At 33.5% G+C, this 21632-nt stretch overlaps 1 protein-coding gene across 1 annotated transcript; it reads right to left on the reverse strand.

Annotated features, from left to right (window-relative positions):
* Positions 1–468: 468 nt before the first annotated feature.
* LOC145615240 (ribulose bisphosphate carboxylase/oxygenase activase, chloroplastic-like) lies at positions 469–14672 on the reverse strand. Its single transcript, XM_081670306.1, has 12 exons — positions 14179–14672; positions 13317–13402; positions 11317–11326; positions 9490–9552; positions 7875–7988; positions 5813–5874; positions 5179–5233; positions 4878–5079; positions 3935–4041; positions 3005–3060; positions 2140–2232; positions 469–765 (listed from the first exon to the last, which is right to left on the reverse strand). The coding sequence occupies exons 1-12, from the start codon at positions 14573–14575 to the stop codon at positions 658–660; spliced, it is 1353 nt and encodes a 450-aa protein (XP_081526432.1). The 5' UTR covers positions 14576–14672; the 3' UTR covers positions 469–657.
* Positions 14673–21632: the final 6960 nt, after the last annotated feature.

Raw genomic sequence — 21632 nt, forward strand, 5'->3', positions numbered from 1 at the left:
TATGGAGAAGGCCCGAATAATAATGTCCGGGATGGAACGTGGACTGATAGGTATAGCTAGAATGCTAAAGCATCATCTTCATTAAAATTAATCATTATGCTGTCAACATTCCACTCTCTTGCAGGCTTGTAGCATGTTCAATAATATCACTGACATAGCCAATTTCAGCAGTTCTTGGGGAGGAGAAAGTATAGTATTTCGTTAATGATGTAAATTTAAGGTGACAACAAATGTAGGGTCTTTAGAATAGATTCAAGGAACAAAAATAGATTTCATCAAGGAAAAAAAAAAGAGAAGAAAAAAAACCAATGTATAATTTACATTCAAGAGATTTCTGCTAATCCAATCCACCATCAATTTGTTTCTCATACCATGTTTCTTTAGTCGAAAATTTCAAAAAATTTTGAAGCCTTAAAAACATGAATGAAGACGTAGATGATGAATTGTGGGCCATATACATACACTGTTTCTTTTTTTCTTTATTTTTTTTTTAAAAATATATATATATATATAAAGAAATGGGTTTGAAATTTTACAATATCCATTCAACATTGAGTAATACAACATTTTTAAGAATTAACTAAAATTAAGATATGTACCAAGGAATATATACTAGAAAGGTTTTGAGAGCAATGGTAATAGTAATCACCTAAGATTCTATTCATCAATATTTTTCATATACTCCTTAGAAAGTTTGTTTTGCATGACGAACTGCTGTTCTTTCACAAGAGAGTAGCCTGATTCGAGAAGAGCCTCAACATTTTGCTACACAGAAAGACTGGAGTTAGTGCTTCGAATCAGAGATACAATAAAGATATGTAGTATGATTAACACATACAATATGTAAATGCTATTGAAACAATTTGAATAAATTCTGAAGTTAGCAATATCAAAATAACATAAGCTCATCAGTTGGAGTGTGGACTGCAAACCTATGTGTTTCATGTGTGCCTCTGGGTTGAATGTTATAATTCGTTTATACTGTATGTTTCAAATTATTCATATCATCAGAAGTACCCATTCCTAATTTCATTCCAATCAAATGATCTGCAGCTTCCACGATATCCCGCGGTAACAAAAACATATTGGTTTCAGGTATATATAGGTTCAGTCACTGGTTCATATTTCGTCAACCAATCCTTCTTCTTCTTCTTCTTTTTTTTTTTTTTTTTTTTTTTTGTTCTTTTGTTTTGTCAAATACCAAATCCCCACCAAAGCAAGCAAATTTTTGATAAAACTCTAAAGTAGCATTTTCTTTTGACCCAATTTTATTTTTTTTACTCATCAATCAGGAATGACAAGAAAATTTCTGGGGAGAAAACATTATCCAAAATTTCTTTGAGATTCGACCCCCATAGCTGATGATAGAACTTTATTTGATGCCTTTTTTTTTTTTTTTTTTTTATCAATCTCTAATTCTTATCTTCCTCAATCTGATATAATGGTTCCAGTATAGACCGGTATTTTGTTATGGTCCTTTTTGCTCTTTTAGCTCCATACAAATGATTGGATGGCCTAGACCTATTCAATGGAAAACGGATAAGGAAGAACAGCTAGACCTATCTTTCATTCTGACTTTTAGGTGGTCTTAATTTATTCACGGGCAAAAGGGGAAAGGAGAGCAGATAGATAGACCTATTTCTCTGGCAATTTTTTTTTTTTCCAACTAAATGCAAACATTTTTGTTAATATTTAGGTCTATCTGTTCTCCCTTCCCCTTTCACTAGTGATTGTACTAATGGCCTGTTCTCTTCAGATTATTTTCAGTTCAGTCCAGTTCTTAATTTCATTCTCTCATAAAATATTCAGTTCAGCTCAACTCAGCTCAGTCAGAATAAGCCCTAAGAAGACCTAAATGTCAGCATTCTCAACAATTGGCCAGTAATAAATCGTGTGGTGCATGTGCATGTGCGTGTGCGTGTATGTGGGACTGTGTGTAACAAAGCCTTGTCCATGTTAACCATTGTGTGTCTTTAGTGCGGAAACAAGGCCTATTTGATTAGTAATTGCAATTCAAGTGTCAAACCACAAGAATTACTAAAGACAGCTAAGATTCAGACAATATATACTCAAAACAAACAGAATTAGTAGTGAATTGCTTGTTAAAACTTCAAACTAAAGTTTGGCAATTGATGCTACCTCAGGTGGCACAAAAACTGGAAGTTTATCACCTCTCCTTTGTTTAAAAAGTGTGGTTCCTAGATTCTCAACACCTCCGCATTCATCAACCCACTAGAAGAAGATAAGGAATTAACAATTAGTTTGCAATCAGATAAAAAAAGCAAGAAGGTAGACTTCAGTATTGGAAAAAATTATTTTACAGTACCATAAGCTGGACAATGAATGAAGCCCTTTAACATAAATGTATAACTAGCCTGATTCCTACTGGTTGCAAAAATTCTAATACTGGATAACATGAATAAATAATTCTTTTGGTCAGATGATATAATCACAATCACTGGTACAGGAAGAGCACCTGATCAGTCGTTTACTAATCATGTTCCATGACTTTGTACAACATAGGTTACTACCCTTCTGCTGGTGTGAAAAGGGGTAGTAAAACAAAGCTTCTTAATGAAATAGAGATTATTAATTATTATTAAAGCTCCAAGCATGCATCACTTAATAAAATTTAGGTTATTAACTTTCTGCTGATGTGAAAAGCGGCTTATAAACAAAAGCTGCATAGTGACCCAGACATTTTGCAAAATTTCTTAGTTTAAGCTCAGCAACCTCTGAACTAAGCATTATCATAGCTATTTCTTTTCTTATACAAAATGAAATAAATTTAGTGCATCATTGTTGATTGCGACTCCAGCATGGTGATGAGTTTGTAATAGTAATTAGCATAGACATAACAAACATAAGGCTTTAATTTCTTTTTATTCATTTTACTTTTTATTCTGCAGAAAGAGCTTAATTTTTAACTGTAGACATCTTGCAAGAAAGAAGTAAATACAGCACTTGCATGCAAATTGATAGATCCAAGCAAAGAAGAGTATACCTTAAGAAGAGATCGGTCGTATGTACGGGATCTCAATGCTCCATAGAAATCTAAGGCTGCATGTTTAGAAAGGGGCACAGCGTTTGTTAGTAAAATGTTTAATAACTACTCTAACTAAAAGAACATACTCTAAATGAAGACATAAATGATGGTTAGAAAAAAAAAAAATTTCCTCAAACTTTTCATTGAGAGGGAAAGGATTAATTCCTTTTAAGAAATAAAGTTTTTAATCAAAAAAAAAAAAAAAGAAAAAAAAAAAAAAAAAAAAAAAAAACAAACAAACAAACATTATCTGAATTAAATCAAAAAAATTTGCGGAAAATATTGCAAATGGGCATTCAGCCATGTCAAGATTCAATTAGACAATATGAGGTGAGTTCAGTTAATGCCAAGTTCTAGAGTCTTCAGCATATATCCACACACTATAAAGGTTACATGCTACATATCTCAAATACCAGTTCCCTAAGAGATCTGTATTGAAAACCTAGTACCAAATCCCAAAAAGCAAATGGTACGAGCCCTATGAGGATTGCCTCCAAAAAAAATTGAAATCCATAAAGCCCAAAAAAGCCCTCAAAGTTCAATCAGAAAGGAAATTTTGGAATTTTAAAAAGTCATCGGAGAACAATAAAATATATTCATGATTCCATTACTACACAAAATATATTCAGAGACTTATCATCAATCATTTTCTTAACCTAGCAATGGAAAGGCTTTAAATCTTTAATTACATAAGGACCCTTCTTGTAGCCCCACACCATCTTAAATTGTGTTTGAGAAATGAGCAAATAGAATCAACTTGATTTTATCAAGAGGGTAATACTCTTGGATTCTAAGTCTATCTTTATTTCAATTTCAGTGCATCAGGATCCTCTGTTGACACATAAGTAAAGATAACTATTTATTCTGAAGAAATGCGTACAATATTACCTTGATTAGGAAATGTGTTCACAATGCTGATAACCTCATCTTTGGATATTCCATCTTTTTCATACATCTGATGAACAATGTTAACAATATCTTCATGATTTGGCTGCCTGATATGACCAAACGTAAATAAATAAACAAAGTTACAGTAGTGATGCAGTACTTCATAACAGAAACAATATAAAGTTCGGAAATTATAGAGATAGCTAGGCGACTGTCCTACTCAGACTCTGCAAATAAGTGCAGAGTGCCCATCTGAGACACCTTAGTATCTAGTAAATAATTAGGCACTTTTAACAAAAGAAAACACATAGAATAGTATATGATTCACACCTTCACTCCATGTAAGATAGCTATTTCAGCTACTTGACATGCTCAAGTTCCGCATTTCATTCTCATGCATGCAATCGTGCATAACATAAAAACCCAGTGGATAAAGGGCTCATCTTATACCATTATGATTTCTCAGCTTTGAATTAAGTAATAGCTAAACTCAAATGTTTGAATTTAGAATTACTGGCGTCCAGGTTTTGTTGTCAGTTTGGAGAGTTAAGATGAGTAGCACATGTGATGATGATTCAGATACCCCAAACACTTATTTGTATTGTAAACAATTGAAAATAAAACATAGGAAAATAAAAACAATAATTAAACAAAGTGTTGAGTCCCCAATTTAAGAAAAATCTAATAAATTACAAAACTACATTTCAGATGCCAAAAGGCCCAAAACAACAGTCTTCAGGATTGAAAAAGAACTATATAGATTAGTTTGCATTGGCTTCCTGAACCTTCCAACCTTACAGAATTTTTTTTAATAAGGTCCTATGAACTTCAGTGAACACAAAAATAGATAGTGGTGACATAATGCAAGGATCACTGCCATATAGTCTGACTAAAAGTAGCTGTTCTTTGTTATAGCTATTAAAGCTGATGGGCAAATACATACCAGTAGAACTTCTCCATCCTCCCATCTCGGATTAGTGGAGCGTAAATTGTTGAAAAGTCATTTCCTGTGACAATAATAGGAATTCTATGAGTAACATCTGATTCACGCCATTTCTGTCCAGTGCTAACTCTGGTGGGATTATCAGCCAAGTTCATCAGAGTTCCAGAAACAATTTGATTGTTAACTGTCACTTGAGTATCTCCTACAAAAGGGGAAATATAAGAGTTCTGTTGTCAATGTACTTGTATTATCTAACCATCTAATTCGTAGCAGTATGTTTTATGTGAAAATTAAAGCTCACCAAATCTACCAATGCCAGCATCAATATCATTGACCAACAAACAGCTCAATTTTCCCTGTACAAGTCAAGGACAACAAGATTGCATTATAAAATGAGGCCTGGCTGGGTGTCTTACAATTAAAGTGTTACACTATAAGTTTATGTGCACCGTGAGAAATGGAAGAAAAACATATGGGCCTTTAGACAAGTCACTTAGATTCAAGAAGGAAAGAATAAATACCCATATAGAGTCAAAGGAAAATGTCTATTGACCTAACAATGAGAAACATGAAAATGCAAATTAGTAATTGTCACCCTGCATCCTTGGCAAATACTGATGTAGATAGGAATTGCATCAGCTATCAACTCTACTCTAATTCACAAAATAATATGCTGATGATCATTTTGTTCCTATGTATTAACTTTTTACTTATACAAACTCACCGTCCCATAAAAGCAGAGCTATGTGACCTAAATATAAAAAGTTAAATAAAAATAAATATCATTTTGTTCCTATGTATTAACTTTTTACTTATACAAACTCACCTGTCCCAGAAAAGCAGAGCTATGTGACCTAAATATAAAAAGTTAAATAAAAATAAATAAACCAAACCCACATACATAAATTATTAGAGATAGAGGAAAAGCTTCTAACTTGGTTCTGCACCACTTGAGAGGCTGTTCTGTATCGCTCCCGTATTAATTTACCAGGTTCACCTATCATGGAAATCAGACAGTAAGCAGCACACAACAGTACAACACAGCGCTATCTGTTACTCCCTCCGTTCCCTTATGTTTTTTACATTTGGAATTATGCGCAGTTAATCGGTTATTAAGAAATTGTGTAAAGTAGAGGTATGTTGGAATATTTCAATGATTGGAAGTACAATTTTATTGAAAAATACAATGTTGAGCATGTGGGGTGAAGAAATTAGAGGAGAGAGGAGAGAGAAAGTAATAATAAGTGTTGAAAAACTATTAAAATAGTACAAAAGTACAATAGCACATGGAAAAGTAAGGGCTTTTGAGTATTATAATTGTAAAACAAGGGTAATTTTGTCCAAAATTTATGACTAAAATAGGAAAAATACTAAATATAAAGAATAAAAAGAAACACCCTAAATGGAAACGTAAAAAAGATTTAGGAACGGAGGGAGTACATTAAAGTTGTTACTATTTCTTTTGAAAAATAGCTTGACCTCTATCTCTCTTTGATAAGTGACAAAATGAAGTGCATAAGGGGAAAATTTGGGAAGGGGGGGGGGGGGGGGGGGAGATATTGTGACAATGCAGAGACTGACAATATATCCTCAGTAAATACCAGTGTTAGCCCACAACTAAGGAGAACCTTCTCAAATCTGCAGAGGTACTCAGCTTCTTCAAGGACTTAGATCATTTCTCTTAAACTAAATTACTATCCACATGTAAACTTTCCTTTTATAATTTATAACATTTCATTACTTCTTTATAAAAAATGATAATAAAAAAGAAAAATTATCAGAGCTTATATGTGATTTTTGTTTGTAATTTTTCTGATTTTTTTCTTTTGAAACCTAGAGATACTACAACTTTTCTAAATTTTCCTACATTTTGAAATTTTTTAAACTTTCTGAAAATTTATAAATACATAATCATATGATAAAGAGCATACGGTCACACAAAGAAGCTTGCACAGTGTTACAAAAACAGCTGAACAGACTTGCATTAGGGCTGTGGATTCTAATTGTGTAAAAATGTTTGTATATGTGTGTGTCTATATTTTTATGTTAAATAGTTTAATTTTGGAGCTTCCTTAAAGCACTCATTCAGGGTGTCCTACAGTAGGCACACCTTAGAAGACTACAACATTCTTAAATGTATTTAGTGATCAAGGGAGGCATAACTATTATGCGGAATGAAGGCCTTCGAGGTAATGAAGACATTGGATATTAATGTATGGAAAATAATGATGGGCCATGCACAGCCACATGTGTCTTTTGTAAAGTTATATTAATTTTTACTACTGACCCCCCTTGATAAATGCTAAAGACAATAAAATTTGCAAATGATTTGTTGATTATATATTTTTTTAACCTCATAGAGGATAAAAATGCTCTTATAAATTAACAATTAAAACGCAAATGCTTGCTAACAAATTGACTTATAAGAGGGTATAATAGGTCAGTAATAGTGAGCCTAAAAGGATGGATTCTAAGAATCAAATGTAAGCATCATTGATTGACAAATTTACTGGCTCAAATTTGCACTGTCCATGCATTTGAGTGAGTGAATATGAGAGGCAAGAAGCAGCCAAAGAAATGGAACAATCAAAATTCAGAGACAAATACACAGCTCATGATAAAGATAAAAACTAAGGCCTTGTTCTTTGACCTTCAAAAATATAAATGGTAGGAAAAATAAGTTTAGATAAATTTGAGTACGTTCATTAAGTCCAAATATGTTAGTAAAAATAAGGGCTTCCAAGTTCATTTAACAATTATAGCAAGTTCAAATACTTCCAGAAAAAAGGAAGAAGTTCGTATAAGTTCTAACATGTTCAGGATAAGGGTTTTCCACATAAAAAAACACACTTCTTAAACATAAACATCATAAAAAAAATTAAAAATTAAAAAAAAAAAAAAAAAAAAAAAAAAAACCATCAAAAATAATTATCACAAAAGATACATTTTGTTACATAACTGTGTGAAGATAATACAAATAAAGGTCATTTTTCATACCAGCTTTTTCAGATTCCAGTTCTCCAGCAGATATTATAACTGGCTCGACTTCCAAAGCCCGGAAAATAAGCTCAGTTTGGAATGTCTTCCCTTGACCTTTTCCTCCCCAAATTCCTGTCCAATAAGTGACATTATATTTAAATTTATGTATTAAATTTTTTTATATAATAAATAAAAACAAAGGCTGGAAACCTCTTCAATAAGTTAATTAAATAAGTAAAAACTGAACCTATTGGGTCACACACAATAGCATAGAATGAATCAAGCAGTGGATTGTAAGACTCAAAGCCCAACAGTCACAAGTCTAACCAAGGGCTTAGGGAAATGTGCACATGCATGGGCTTGGAACCGTGCATGGTTTTGTGCCTTTGTGCATGGTTTCCCTAAGGGGCTTGCTAGATTTGAATCTAACCAAGGCTAGTTGATTATAATGGCCAATGCATAAGATGTCAAAATATACGTATGTTTTCATTTGCCGATCAAAGCAAGAATGCTGAACTTAAACACCTAGCCGTAAGGGTGAGAGGGAGATTAGATCAGTGATTCAATCATTGTAGTGTGGATATCAATAGAGGGATTGGTGAGGAAGAACATGCTACAAAATTTTAATTAATACTACCTCCATTTTGCTGAGTCTCAGCTATGCAAACCAAGAAATAGTAAAAATGGGACCATATATGTGGGTATTTTTGTATTAAAGAGGAGATAGATAAAGAATAAAAGATTTATTAAATAAAATTGGGCCCACAAAGTGAGATTGTGGATGATAAAAAATGAATAAAAAGTTGTCATAAAAGGGATAAACTAAAATTGAGAAGAACTTAGAAAAACGGATGAAAACGGAAAGTGAGTAAGACTTGGGAAAACAGAGGTAGTATTTATGATTAACATGTGAATATCAGTATTTTTCTGCAAAACCATATCTTTACATCAAAACCCAACAAAATTTAGTGTAAGTTATAAGCCAACCTCATTTTTTAATGAAACATAAAGATGAAAAAAGCAAAATCATTCAGTGTAGATGCATTGATTTCTCTAATAAAATAAAGAAATTATGAGGCCTTTCTACCATTTGCGTAGTAAATAAATGTAAGAACCATGTTTCTTCAAGAACATTGCAAGACAATGGAAAAACATAAATTGATAAATAGCTTAAGCTCGATGTTACATCTAACCCAGAACCTTGTGACTCAAACCATTACAGAATTCAGATAATTCCATAATAAACCCTCAGATTGAAAAGACCACTGAAGTCCAAAAAGTAAGGTCTTGCTGTATTTTTGTAGGAGTTGAGCTCCTACAAGCTAACTATTTCTCTTATGATATTCCACTGACACACTAAGAATTGTACAAACTACAAAGTACAAACTTCCATAGATCAGTAGCCAGGACATCTGATTAATTCCGTTATTTTTTTTATAAAATTAGGCTCTGTAAGAATCCAGCTAAATATTAGTGCAGTACTATCCACTATTTCACTGTGTAGGGAAATCTGCCAATAGGACCACATAATTCACTCCAGTCACCGTTAAAAGAGAATCAAATACACTTTCACTAAGTTTTCTCTTTTCTTTTTCATTGTCCAATGAAAAGTGAAATAGCAAGAGATTTTTACCTAGGATTAGAGGAACTTTAGCATTCAGATGATGAGCAATGAAGTTCTTTACAATGTGGCAAACTGCATAAACAGAACAAAAAGTAGATAACATCATTATATAATTCAAAGACAAGATCAGCCATGAAAGGAATTTATGGTAGAGCAATTACTAATTAATTGAAAACTCCAAGTGCGAGTTTATTTTAATTAAGTTGAGCATTAGAAAGATGGTGTGCAAGAAATGAGATGCATTGTTTTTGTAATCTAGTTTCTCTTGGACACTTCGCTTAACCAAAAGGATAACATACAAGATTCCATCTTAGTCTACTATAGGAGGACTTTGAAAAGATATTGGAAATTCACAATTTCACAAACATAAATAGATAATCTGGTCCTAGCAAAGCAAATATACAAACAGCTAAAGACACGTTAAAACATGCCGCTTAAGAAATATATAGGTTAACGAAGTTTACTGTTAATACTAGAGAAAATTTATAATTTCTGGAAGGCAAAAGAGCAGACCCAAAACGAAACAGCAGTATATCAAATTGAATGTACAGGTGAAACTCTCCTTATTTAAATAGATATTTATTTTAAACACCGTTGCACAAGTAGTGACTACCACTTTTGTCTTCCTCCCTCTTATTTCCCATCCCTTTTTCAAATATACCCATAAGTACAGTACAAATCATACTCACTGGCAGATCTACGCAGTAACCAGGGATGCCACCACCAGAAAAAAAGAAAGAAAAAAAAAGTAGTTGTTTGGTTTTTTTTTTTTTTTTTTTTTCTTTTTTTTTTTTTTTTTTTTTTTTTTTTAAGGCTAACCTACACTTTGCATATAGTAAACAATCTGCATGTAAATCACAAATAAATATAGTTTTCCTAGTGGCAGTTAGACTTGTACTTTGTTTTTGCATTGGTCAGGGTATCAGTTCACCTTAGAAGCATTTGTGCAAAAAAAAAAAATGCTATTCCCATTTTCATTCATCTTTTCATACGTTATTTATTATTTACTGTATCAAATATTTATGTTCAAGTATTGCTCCTCTTTTTCATTGAGTCAATGGTTGTAGATGACCTAAATTTCAAACTAATGGCACTAATCTTGCCTTTATAATGTTGTATTTTCTGACAAGCCCTCCATAACATTACAACTAATGAGTAATGAGTGTTAGTGTGTTACTAAAGTATACTTTTATGCTTTATCATTGTTTACTGTTGTATTGATTGGTTAATCCTAGATCTGCCACTGAGCATACTTATCAAAAATATAGGTTGTTATTTCTGAAAGTCAGTTGGAGAATTGAACTGAGGTTGTGTAAGAAACAATGGCCTTGGGAAAGCACCTTATCCAGTGGTGGCATGGTTTGTAGTTCATGATTTACAAACCACAGTTTCTGGCTTTCTGCTCACAATTGGAGCAAATTTGACAAGAAGGAAATTCATCAGCAGATTTGATGCACGTCTAGTTGCAGATATGTATCAGGTGATTCAGATAGGCTAGCAGTCCTGCAGCAAATATTTTAGACTAATTATCATGTTGTTATCCCTATTGCATGCTCCAAAAGGCTTACTGTTTTACAGATGTATACATCTAATATGCTAACTTTTCAGGGAATTTTATAAAGAAGATGACAATCATACATAAAAAATTATCACATTGTTATCCCTATTGCGTGCTCAAAAAGGCAGATAATATCGGAAAAGTCAAGCATGGTGCAGAGTAAGATAGAACAATAACAAAGGAAAAAATTTGCTTCAGATACAGATTACCCTGTCACAAACATGAATGAAGAAATCATCTGAAAATATGCTATCGTTGGATTGTTCTGGGCAACTTACCAACTTTATCCTGTTACATTAGAAAAGAGAAGAAACTACAGTGGGTTACTTTTGTTAGAATATCAAAATAGACAGAAAAGGGGTCACGTGAATAGATACAGGAGAGAAAAAAACACAAACTTGAGAATCTGCTCATAGTTACAGACAACACCAACAATATAAGCATGGATTTATGATGTGCAGCAAGTTGAACATAAGAATTAGCAAAATCCTCAGACAGCAGATATGAACATAACTCAGAGAGTCAGCAGCTCATTTCAAGTTGGTAACACTTCTTTCCAGCCAAATTACAATATTACATCAATTACCTTAATCAACCATTCAATAAAAAGTATATAAACTTAATTTTGCCACAAAGACTCATATAAATTTACTAAAATTACATCTATTGCAAGAAAAAAAGTTCATGCCAAAGCATTCTCCTAGCAGTAAACTGGAAACACTTCTTTGGGCTTGCACTGCTCATTTAAATTCATTGAAAAAGTGATGCAAAAATGTAAAATTCACAGGTTGAAAGCATAGTATAGGCTGTTGAATGCGTGTGTGCCTATCTGTGTACTTCAATCAGATCCTTTTTGTTCTCCCAGTGGCTCTTTTACACCATCTAGTGTGAGAAGAGTAGTTGGCTCATTGCAAAAACTGAACTTCCACTCCTCTAAAACTGATTCTGCTATTATACTGAATTTCCTCACGGTGATGGTACACAATTCAATGTACAAAATGCAATCGTAAAGTACCCGAAGTTTCACATGATGTATCAAAAACACAATGAGCAAAGCTCCTCTAACACCGATTGGTGAAAGAAAACAATAAGTTTATTTACAAATTCCTAAGCTTCACTCACCTGGGTTCGTATTAGGAGGGGTTAAGATAGTTTTGTTTTTGGCTTCACTTTAAAGAAGCTAATCTAAGGGGTTTTACTTGTTAGAGGATTCAAGCTCCTTATAACAGGGATCCTTTGAGTCGCTTCATTCACAAAACAGAGTAATATATGCAAGGAATGTTCTTCCACTTTAATGTTTTCAATAAAGACTACAAGAAGATAAATAAAAAAATTTAAAACAAAATTGGACAGACGCACACCTAAGCCACCCCTAAGATAGATACCCCAAGTATTCTTGGTCTTCTAGCTGTTTTTTAGTCAACAATAACCAAGCACGCAGCATATACGGTATCCTTAGTACAGGCACCTATGAAATCAAGTCTAACATACTGCCAAACTAATTAAAATCCATGTAATTTTAAACCTTCCTGCCTAAATGATCTGAATTCAACCATTTTGTAGCACTTGAATTCAAAACAGAAAGCCTAAAACGCTGGCTGTAAAATAGTGGCAATCTTTAGATTTTAGACCACAGTAAACTCCTAGTTCAGCCACATTTCTTAGTAGCTATATGACACAAACACATCTGATTAATAACAGTCCATCTACTACCAATAAGCTCGTTCATGTCTAGCTCCCAAGTAATGCACTTCAAATATTATAAGTCCATACTTTCTCCAATGTTGTTTAAATGTGTAACATAAGCACCCCTAAAAAAGTTGAAAGACTATTAAAATGATTAATCTTGGTTTGACTGCTAGTGGTCTTTAATTTTGGAAAGTATCCATTTCAAAACCAAACAGTTCAAAAATCCAAAAAAAATGAACCATACAGACCACGTCAAGCATTCACAATTAGATGATTAGGGTTACCTCATGATACAGATCCTATTGCTGACAAGACTGCAGGAGTTAGTATGTACACACTACTCTGCCCTGCACTCCTACCACAACTAGCCAACCTTAGTAGGGAATTAACAAGATTTTTTGTCATGTATTTGAAATCATTACAAGTAAGTTTTCAATCATACGGGCAATTAATCTCATTCATAATCCAAGCTTAAACATTTTCAAATCAAAGCAAGACTAAGAATCATGTATATCATGAGAACATCATTTAAACAGCATGTAAACAATCATAAAAATGAAAGAATCATGGATATAGAAAAGAATCTAACCAAAAATAAGGGAGCGATGTAGTAATCGCCTTGCAAGTATTCAAACGACCTTGTGACCTTCTGTCTATAGTCAAATACAATGTCCGCTGCATATTGCCAAAACAAAAACAAAAATCTTTAAGAAGTTGAATCTTTCCAGTGGATAAATGTAAGCAAAATCGTCACATGATCCACGAGTACCATGAACATACCATATGATTCGATTAAATACCAATATAAATGAAATGACCCATTAATCATTTCATCTGTGTAGACATTTAGCCATGTAGGTGCAGCAAAATTGTAGTCTTTATCATACAGTTCTGTGTGAAGCATGTCCAATATGAATTTTGCATTGTTTGCCAAACAAATCGATATTGTTGCTCAAAAATAATAAAATGATGCAATTCTATATTTCTATTTACACCATATGTAAATTCATACTACTCCATCCCAAATTAATTTTAACATTGTTTTAACCACTTTAATGTAAACAATGCTTATTTTAGAACAGTGACAACCAAATCTAGACATCCTAAACTAAGGTAATTGATTGAATTCTAAAGTACACCCTCCTTTCTTTGTTCTTTTTTAATCACAACGTATTCTTTAATACAAATGTACAAAATAATTGCGACATTACTTTAATTGGACAATGATTTTTTTATTTTTATCTCTCTTCTCGTCACATGGGTCTCTTATATTTCTTGCTATATACTCGTATTTCCTCTCCTAAAACACCGCGCATCTCCTATACTAAAATTACAAAATGGAACTGAAAAACGAGGCGGAAAGTAAATGAAAATGATACAATTCTAATAACACATGATTTTCAACAGCAAATACAAAATGCAACAATAAAAAGGCGGGAAGGAAGCATTACAGTCTCGGCCGAGGAAATTGCCGGCGAAAAGATCATCAATTACACCCGACTTAGCACCCACAGCAATGTTCATATTATCAGCCTCAGCACCAAGCCTATAAAGATAATCATTGCCCCTCGAATCCTTCGTTTCCCACGACGATTGCTCCGACAATCTCTTCTTTTGTTGCGTAACCGAGGAATCTTCCGACTGATTAGGATTATTATTATTGTTGTTGTCTATGATTTCATCTTTCTTGTTCAATTGCTGGAAAATTGCGAAATTGATTGGTGAAACGCGAATTGGAAAAGTTTTTCGGGATGATAGAGATAATTTAAGAGGAAAGGAGTTGAGGAAAGAGAGTGATTTGAGATTAGAGAGTGGTGTTGTGTTCATGGAGTTGATTAGGAGAGCCATGGCATGGGATGGGAGTAGCTTTGCTGAAATTTCAGTGGAGCTCAGCAAAGCAAATGATTCAGAGGATTGATTTTGGTGGTTTTTGTCATTTTGGCGCTTGTTGGAGCTAAACTACGCCCGTTTTTTTACCGGGTAACGTATGTGTTTTAATACAAACAGTCTATTTACCCTCGATTGGCCCTCCAATCTATTACTCTATAGTCTATACTACTCCGTACTAAAGTGTTAGCTCACTTGGTAGCTATCGTACCTTAGATTAGATCATAAAGGGTGCTTGGAGGTAGAGATTTATGTACACCCCCTTCTACTTTCAAGTGTCTAGTGCTAATACTGGACTATAAAAGTGTGAGGGTTGAGGTTCAGTCAGGTTCTTCTTTACCAATCAAAAAAATAAATCTATCACTCTATACGAGGGAGGACTAATCAAAAGTGGAGAGGGTCCAATTGGTAGCAAGCAGGGTTAATATAGAATTTTCACCACTTAAGTTGGAGATGAAATTTTGGCGAAAATTTCATTACGTGCGCAATCTTTTGGATTTTTTGGACTGACACTTTTCCACTTTTGGTAAAGCAAGAGAGAGAAAGTTCGAGCAAGAGAGAGAAAGTGTGAGCAGCAGAGAAATTTCGAGCAAGAGAGAAAGTTCGAGCAAAGAGAGACAAAGTGCGAGCAAAGAGTTAAGCATTCATGTAACACCCTAGAAATTCCTTTCCTTTAAAATACACTTTCCCCTTTTAAAAAATACGTTTTAGGAATATCTAAGACATTACCGCCACCGTGAAAACGGCTAAGGCAACAATCAAAGATACACAGCGGAAGACTTGAAAGCCAAAACTAAATAAATAACACCATTTAAAAACCAAACTAACGAAAGTAAAGTTGTAAATCAACAAAACCAAAGTTAAATAAAATCCACTACAACTTGGAACCACTTAGGGCCCTTATTCAAAACCGAACAATCAAATAATTGTGTTAGTCCAACAAGTAATAAAATAAAACATCCAAAGCATAATTACTACACATCTTAATGGAAACTAGCATGATTCTCTCTTCACTCATGCCCCATCATGAACATGCCTCAATACCTGAAAAAAGTATCTCTACTTGCCCCCACTACTCTCCATTAAAATGGATCATCGTAGGGCCAAGATAAAGACATAGCCAGACACAAACAACACACACAAACAGCAAAGCTGAGTATAAAAGCGTAATTAAACACACTAACATGCAACTCCTAGCACCACACATACTTACCTCATTGCACCTGTTTACAAGCACACACAACATTCAACAAGACACTTTAACTAGACACTAAATAGTTCATTTAGCGATGATTACGCATCGAACGGGTTTCCTACTAAACCTCCCCCAATTAAATTGAGGTTAACTGACACGGGAGCTAACCGTGCCAGCGACAAAACCACTCAAAGGTGGCGGAATTCCTGCGCATAATAATAAATAAAAAGGAATGTACAGCGTCCTGTACTCCATTAGAAGTTATGGTTAAATATAAAACCCCATAACTCCACCCATTGTTCATACTCAAGGTATATACGTTCCAAGAGTTTTGGTGCGTAATCTCTTTCACTTTACATTATTTACATATTATTAGACTTGGTGATGACCCTCAAAGCATAACAATTCAATCATCAAATATAATTCAATCAATCAAACATACCAATTTAATTCTTGAATATTTAGTGACCACATAATATTTAATGTTGGACCCTTTTTAATTCTACCTCAGTGTCAAAGACACCTTAAACGCATAAAGCGCCAAAAATCTTATCCCTCGGTGTTAAAAACACCTTAAGTGCACAAAGGCACCAACATACAATTTATTCCTTGTGTACATAGACACTTATGTAGCTCCTTCCTCATGCTTAAAGCATCAATAAAAATTATATGGACTATAATAAAATCCTTTTCAATATTCTAAACATAATTAAACAATTAGTTTAATTAAACATGCTCTCTATCATGCCATAAATAAATATGTAGTCCATATAATCATGCCAAAATATAATTTCCAATCCATAGATCATCACAAATAATTCATGCTTCACAATTCAATCACCAACACCAATAATTCACAAATCAATACATGAACCTTAGCATGATACTACTTGTAATTGATTGAAATTAAGCCTAGCATGATTCTACATCATCAAAATATGCTAAGTACGCGAACGTACCTTGAATATAATCTTAAAATCGCCACGGCTAGTAAAAATTGCTCACTTCAAAGTCTCCTACACATTAAAATTATAATAGAGTATTAAAGTCCACTCTAAACAAATTTCCAGCAATATATACTATTTTAAAACCCCTCATAAATTAATTAGAATAAACTGAAATTACATTTAAAACACCATAATTAAGTCCCCCTTAATGGGTAATTTAAATTTCCTTTAAAAACATAATATTTAGGGTTCTACATAAAATTCCTGCACTTTATTTCTAATTAAAACTTGCTGTAATTTGGTCTTAAAGCACTTAAATTGAAGATCTAACCATTAATACATCATATACTTTCATAATTTCATAAATCAAGAACCTAGGGTTTCAAAAATTGGGGCTTTTTAATTAAAAACTAAATCTGAAAATTTATTAATATAATTACAACATTCAAATATCAAAATTAATCCCAAAACTCATAATTTATAATTAAATCTAAGCATGGATTAAAATAGAGGAAGAAAGATTAATTTTTTTTTTCGAGAGCTACTCACGGCAGCAGCCACCACGGCGTGGCTGGGCTGCTGCCGCCGCCTGCCGCTGCGGCTGCTGGCCGTGTGCTGGTGGCGCGCGGTGGTGTGCGGTGGTGGTCCGGCCACGTGTGCGGTGGTGGTGGTGGCCGGCCGTGAATAGGGGAAGGGGAAGAGGAAGAAAAAAAAAGAAAGAAAAGTAAGGAGAAAAGGGGAGAAGCTTACTTTGGGTTTTCTCCACTCTGGGCAAAGTTGATTTGCCTCATAAGTGGGATATTTATACCCCTTCTCTACCAAACCTTTTACCCTAAACTTTCCTCTTTTAGTTTTCCTAATCCCTTCCCAAATAAAACTTGTTAAAAATTAAACTTTCTTAAAATAAAACCCCAACTTTTAAATAAAAATAATTAAATAAACTTTCCTTTTATAATAATATTAATTAAAATGTTTTAATTAAAATAATTATAGCTATTTAAATATTTTATAAAATACATACTTTAAATAAAATACGTATAAAAATACGGGGTATTACAATTCACCTCTTCTTGTTCAAGGTAAATCTCAATTGAATTCTGAATTCCATTTTCGTATACTTGTGTGTAAATTAGTGATTAGTTGTATATTTTGTTTGATTAATTCTAAATTTAGAAGCATTTGATTAATTTAGAAGCACTTGTGTTTGTAATTGACTACAATTGCTCCATCTGACTTCTTAATTGTGGTAGATCAATTCTAGGGTTATAGTTGAAGACTATTAGTTCAATTTAGGGTTTGTCAAATTGGGATAAATTGGTCCTTTGGCTGATTTAGGGTTGTTGAAATTCTAAGGTTATAGTAGAAGCCCATTAGATCAATTATAGGGTTATACTTGAAGACCATTAGATGGACCATTAGCTCAATTTAATGAATTTAGGGTTGTTGTTGCATCAGCTCAGTTTAGTTAAATTTAGGTCTTTGGTTGAAGTACCTACACCATTAGATCACTAGTTCAATTTAGGGATTTTAAGGTTGTCTTTTAATTGGCATGTAAGGATTTTAAGGATTTGAACAAATTATGTGTCTTTTGTGGGGCTAGCAATTCAATTAGTGATACTAGACATAATGAAATCATAAATATACGTGATCAAAAAATATCTATTCTGAAAGGGAAAGGGGATGCATAAACAATTGATTCACCTAATTATAAGCAAAAAGGGGATTATTTTAAAGTTGTTGATCAACAAGTAGCTACTAAACAAAACAAAAAGGCCGGAGGAACAACCCCATTAGAAAGAACAGCATCATAAGACATTCAATTAGCATAAGTGATCAAGTAGAAGTACTTAATATCAAATGTGATTGAAATAACAAGCACATTCAATACAAACATGTTGTGTGTAATTGAAATAATAAGCATGTTGACCACAATTCAAAATTCAATACATATATGTTCTATGTAATTGAAATAATAAGCACATTGAAACTTTTAACAGGTTGTTGATGCTTTGTTTGGGCATTGTTGCTACACTATATGCAAAATTGCAATTCACTATATCAAGTAGAAGTACTTAATATCAAATGGTGTTGCAATTCACCATTGTTGCTACACTATATGCAAAATTGCAACACCTAGTGCCATTAACGCTACTAACATAGTTGCAAAATAAATAAATTCAGATTATCAAAGACACATAAGTTGTAAACCAAATCAAACCCAAAGTATTGGAAACGTTCTCTTGTTAAAATTAAACTTGCTACGTTGTATGACATCAAGCCCAAACTTGTTACGATCTTTTTCAGATTTGGAGGTTGATTATATTATTCTTGGTATGTTAGGTTTGCTTTGTGTTGAATTCTTGTAACAATGACAAAGAGCATGGGAAAGAAAGTCAATTGTAGAGGTAGATGGGGGGTAAGTTCTTGTTAAATTCTGTTGAATTATATGTTTACTCATATTTTGACTAATATATGAATTAATTGGTTGGAAAATGTGCACTATACTTGTTGATAATTAGTCACATGAACTAATAACTAATAACTAGTCACATGAATTAATAGCCAAACCAAACCAATCCCAAACACATAACTAATAACTAATCACATGAACTATTCCAAAAACCAAACCCAAACAATTAAGTTCAGATTTTCATGGCTCATATTCGAAACAATTGAAATATTATGATATTATCTACAAATCCTAGAAATTATTGACATAATACTATATAGTAACCCTAGAAAAAACACTAATTATTTTAAAGTATAGTACCTGAAATTGATGATAATTGTTGAGTTTAGCAAACAATTCCCGAAAATCCAACTCAGAAAACCTAGAAATTCAGTATAATACATTAATAAATAAATCCTTATATTAACAAAAAGACTAATTAAACAACAAAAAGACCATAAAAAAATTAAACTGTGCTTATGACAGGGTAAAGTCGTATCCCCTAATCAAAAGTAATACCTAAGTCCTCTAACTACAGTAGATAGGGAAGTAGGGTCGAATCCACAGGGAAACTGGTCTTTCTATTCCTAATTAATTAATATAATCTAAATTATTAAGGTAACCAATTTTGTTATTGTAAAAAGGAATTAAACTACGGAGATCAAGTTCAGGGAGAAAAACAATAATAAGAAGGCCTAGGGTCACAGGTTCACCAATAATTAATATTCCGGGATAAAACATAACAATCAATAATCAACATTGCACAAATAACATGATTAACAGGCTCTCGCAATTTATTAATCAACATAGATCTAACAGGCTCTCGCAATTTACTAGATCTAAGTTCCTATTGAAAATAGCCTTTAATATCAAATTAACATCTGCTCGATTCATCAATTCAATATTGCTATACTTTTACAATCAAATTACATCTGCTCGATTCATAATCTAATTGTAAAGAATTAAAACAATTCAATAAGAAATTATCATGCAATATCAATAATCAACAATAACAAATTATCCCTTCATATTAATTATGAATCCCCATAAACCCTAGAATTAAACTACTCGGACATAATTAAATCTAAACTAAACGAAGCAATAAAAGTAGTCATGATAGAGTAAAGAAATAAAATAAATAACTGAGATTAAAAGAGAAGAAATCGTTACCAAAGTTAAAAGGAACATGAGTTGTAGAGAGAGAAAATAATACTAAGAGTTTAAGAGAAGAGAGAAAGAAAAAAGTTAGAAAGAGAAAAGAGAGAGTAAGGGAAGGGAGAAAAGAATTCCCCCCTAAATTCGCTTAACAAAAGCGTATTTATACTAAGCTAGAAAATCCTAAGTTAAAACAAATTAAATGACGCTTAAAACGTCCTCCAGAAACACGCGCCCGATCGGGCGAGGCACCGCCCGATCGGGCGCGCCTTTTTGATCGGACGAAGGGCTGCTGCGATATAAGTCTTCTTTGCCCGATCGGGCGCGCTATCGGGCGGATCATCGGGCGGATCATCGGGCGGACCATCAGGCGGACCATCGGGCGGACACCTTTGGGCCGCTTGGACTCCTCGTTTGGGCTCGTAACTTGGCCCAAACCAAATATCTCTTTGGGGCTTAAATCATTCGGTCCAAATGCCTCGTCTTCACACAAGTCGAGCCCTTATTCACCGGCTTGATTACTCTAACCGATCTTGGGCTATGAAAGATGGTCGTGCTCCTCCAATGCTCGTAGTTGCTCCATAAAATCCCGGGAAAATGCTCCAAAGGTGCAATTCCCTACAAAACTCAACCAAAACTACGAAAACACTAGAAAACACATATTAGTAATAAAAGTGGCTCTAAAGAGCCAAAAACACTACTAATTATGACCAAGGGATGGGGGTAAAATACTATATAAAATAGACATATCAGCTTACCAGATTTGGTTTGTCGTTTTCGAGTTTCCCAAATTAGATCAATTTAGTTGAGATTTGGTTTGTAGTTTTTCATTGGTGTTTGTTCTTGAAGTTTTGGCTGAAACAATGAACTTTAGCTAGCTTTCTCTCTCTTCCTTTTTTTTAATTTTGGGGAACCAATGACATCAGCAGTAGTCAGCTGCTTTTTGGCAAAAAATTTCCCCCAAAAAACACACCCCCGTTCCCGTTTTGCCAACCAAATGGGAGTTTTTTTTTTTTTTGGTTTGTCCTTTATTTTTAATTGCAGATATTAATATTTTAATGGTACGCTGGTCCAATTGGACCCTCTCCAATTTCGTCCAGTACTTCCTCCACTCTATACTATAGTAGAGTTATCAATTATCAATAATTTAGAAGACAGAGCATGACTAGGAAAGTATCTATTATCTCTCTCCACCAAAGACCCAAAGTCATTACCACCAAGTAACTTTAACACCCCCCTCTCTCTCCACCTAAGCAACTACCGCCACCCACG

Source organism: Chenopodium album, chromosome 25 (assembly GCF_948465745.1).
Source record: "Chenopodium album chromosome 25, dcCheAlbu1.1, whole genome shotgun sequence".
Classification (NCBI taxonomy): Eukaryota; Viridiplantae; Streptophyta; class Magnoliopsida; order Caryophyllales; family Amaranthaceae; genus Chenopodium; species Chenopodium album.

Excerpts from the sequence above, each read along its gene's own strand:
- LOC145615240 (XM_081670306.1), bottom strand. The coding sequence starts at position 14,575 with ATGGCTCTCCTAATCAACTCCATGAACACAACACCACTCTCTAATCTC. Across the intron at positions 5,234-5,812 it reads CTCAAGTGGTGCAGAACCAA|GGAAAATTGAGCTGTTTGTT; the intron begins GTTAGAAGCTTT and ends TGACTTGTACAG. Across the intron at positions 2,233-3,004 it reads ACGACCGATCTCTTCTTAAG|TGGGTTGATGAATGCGGAGG; the intron begins GTATACTCTTCT and ends ATCTTCTTCTAG.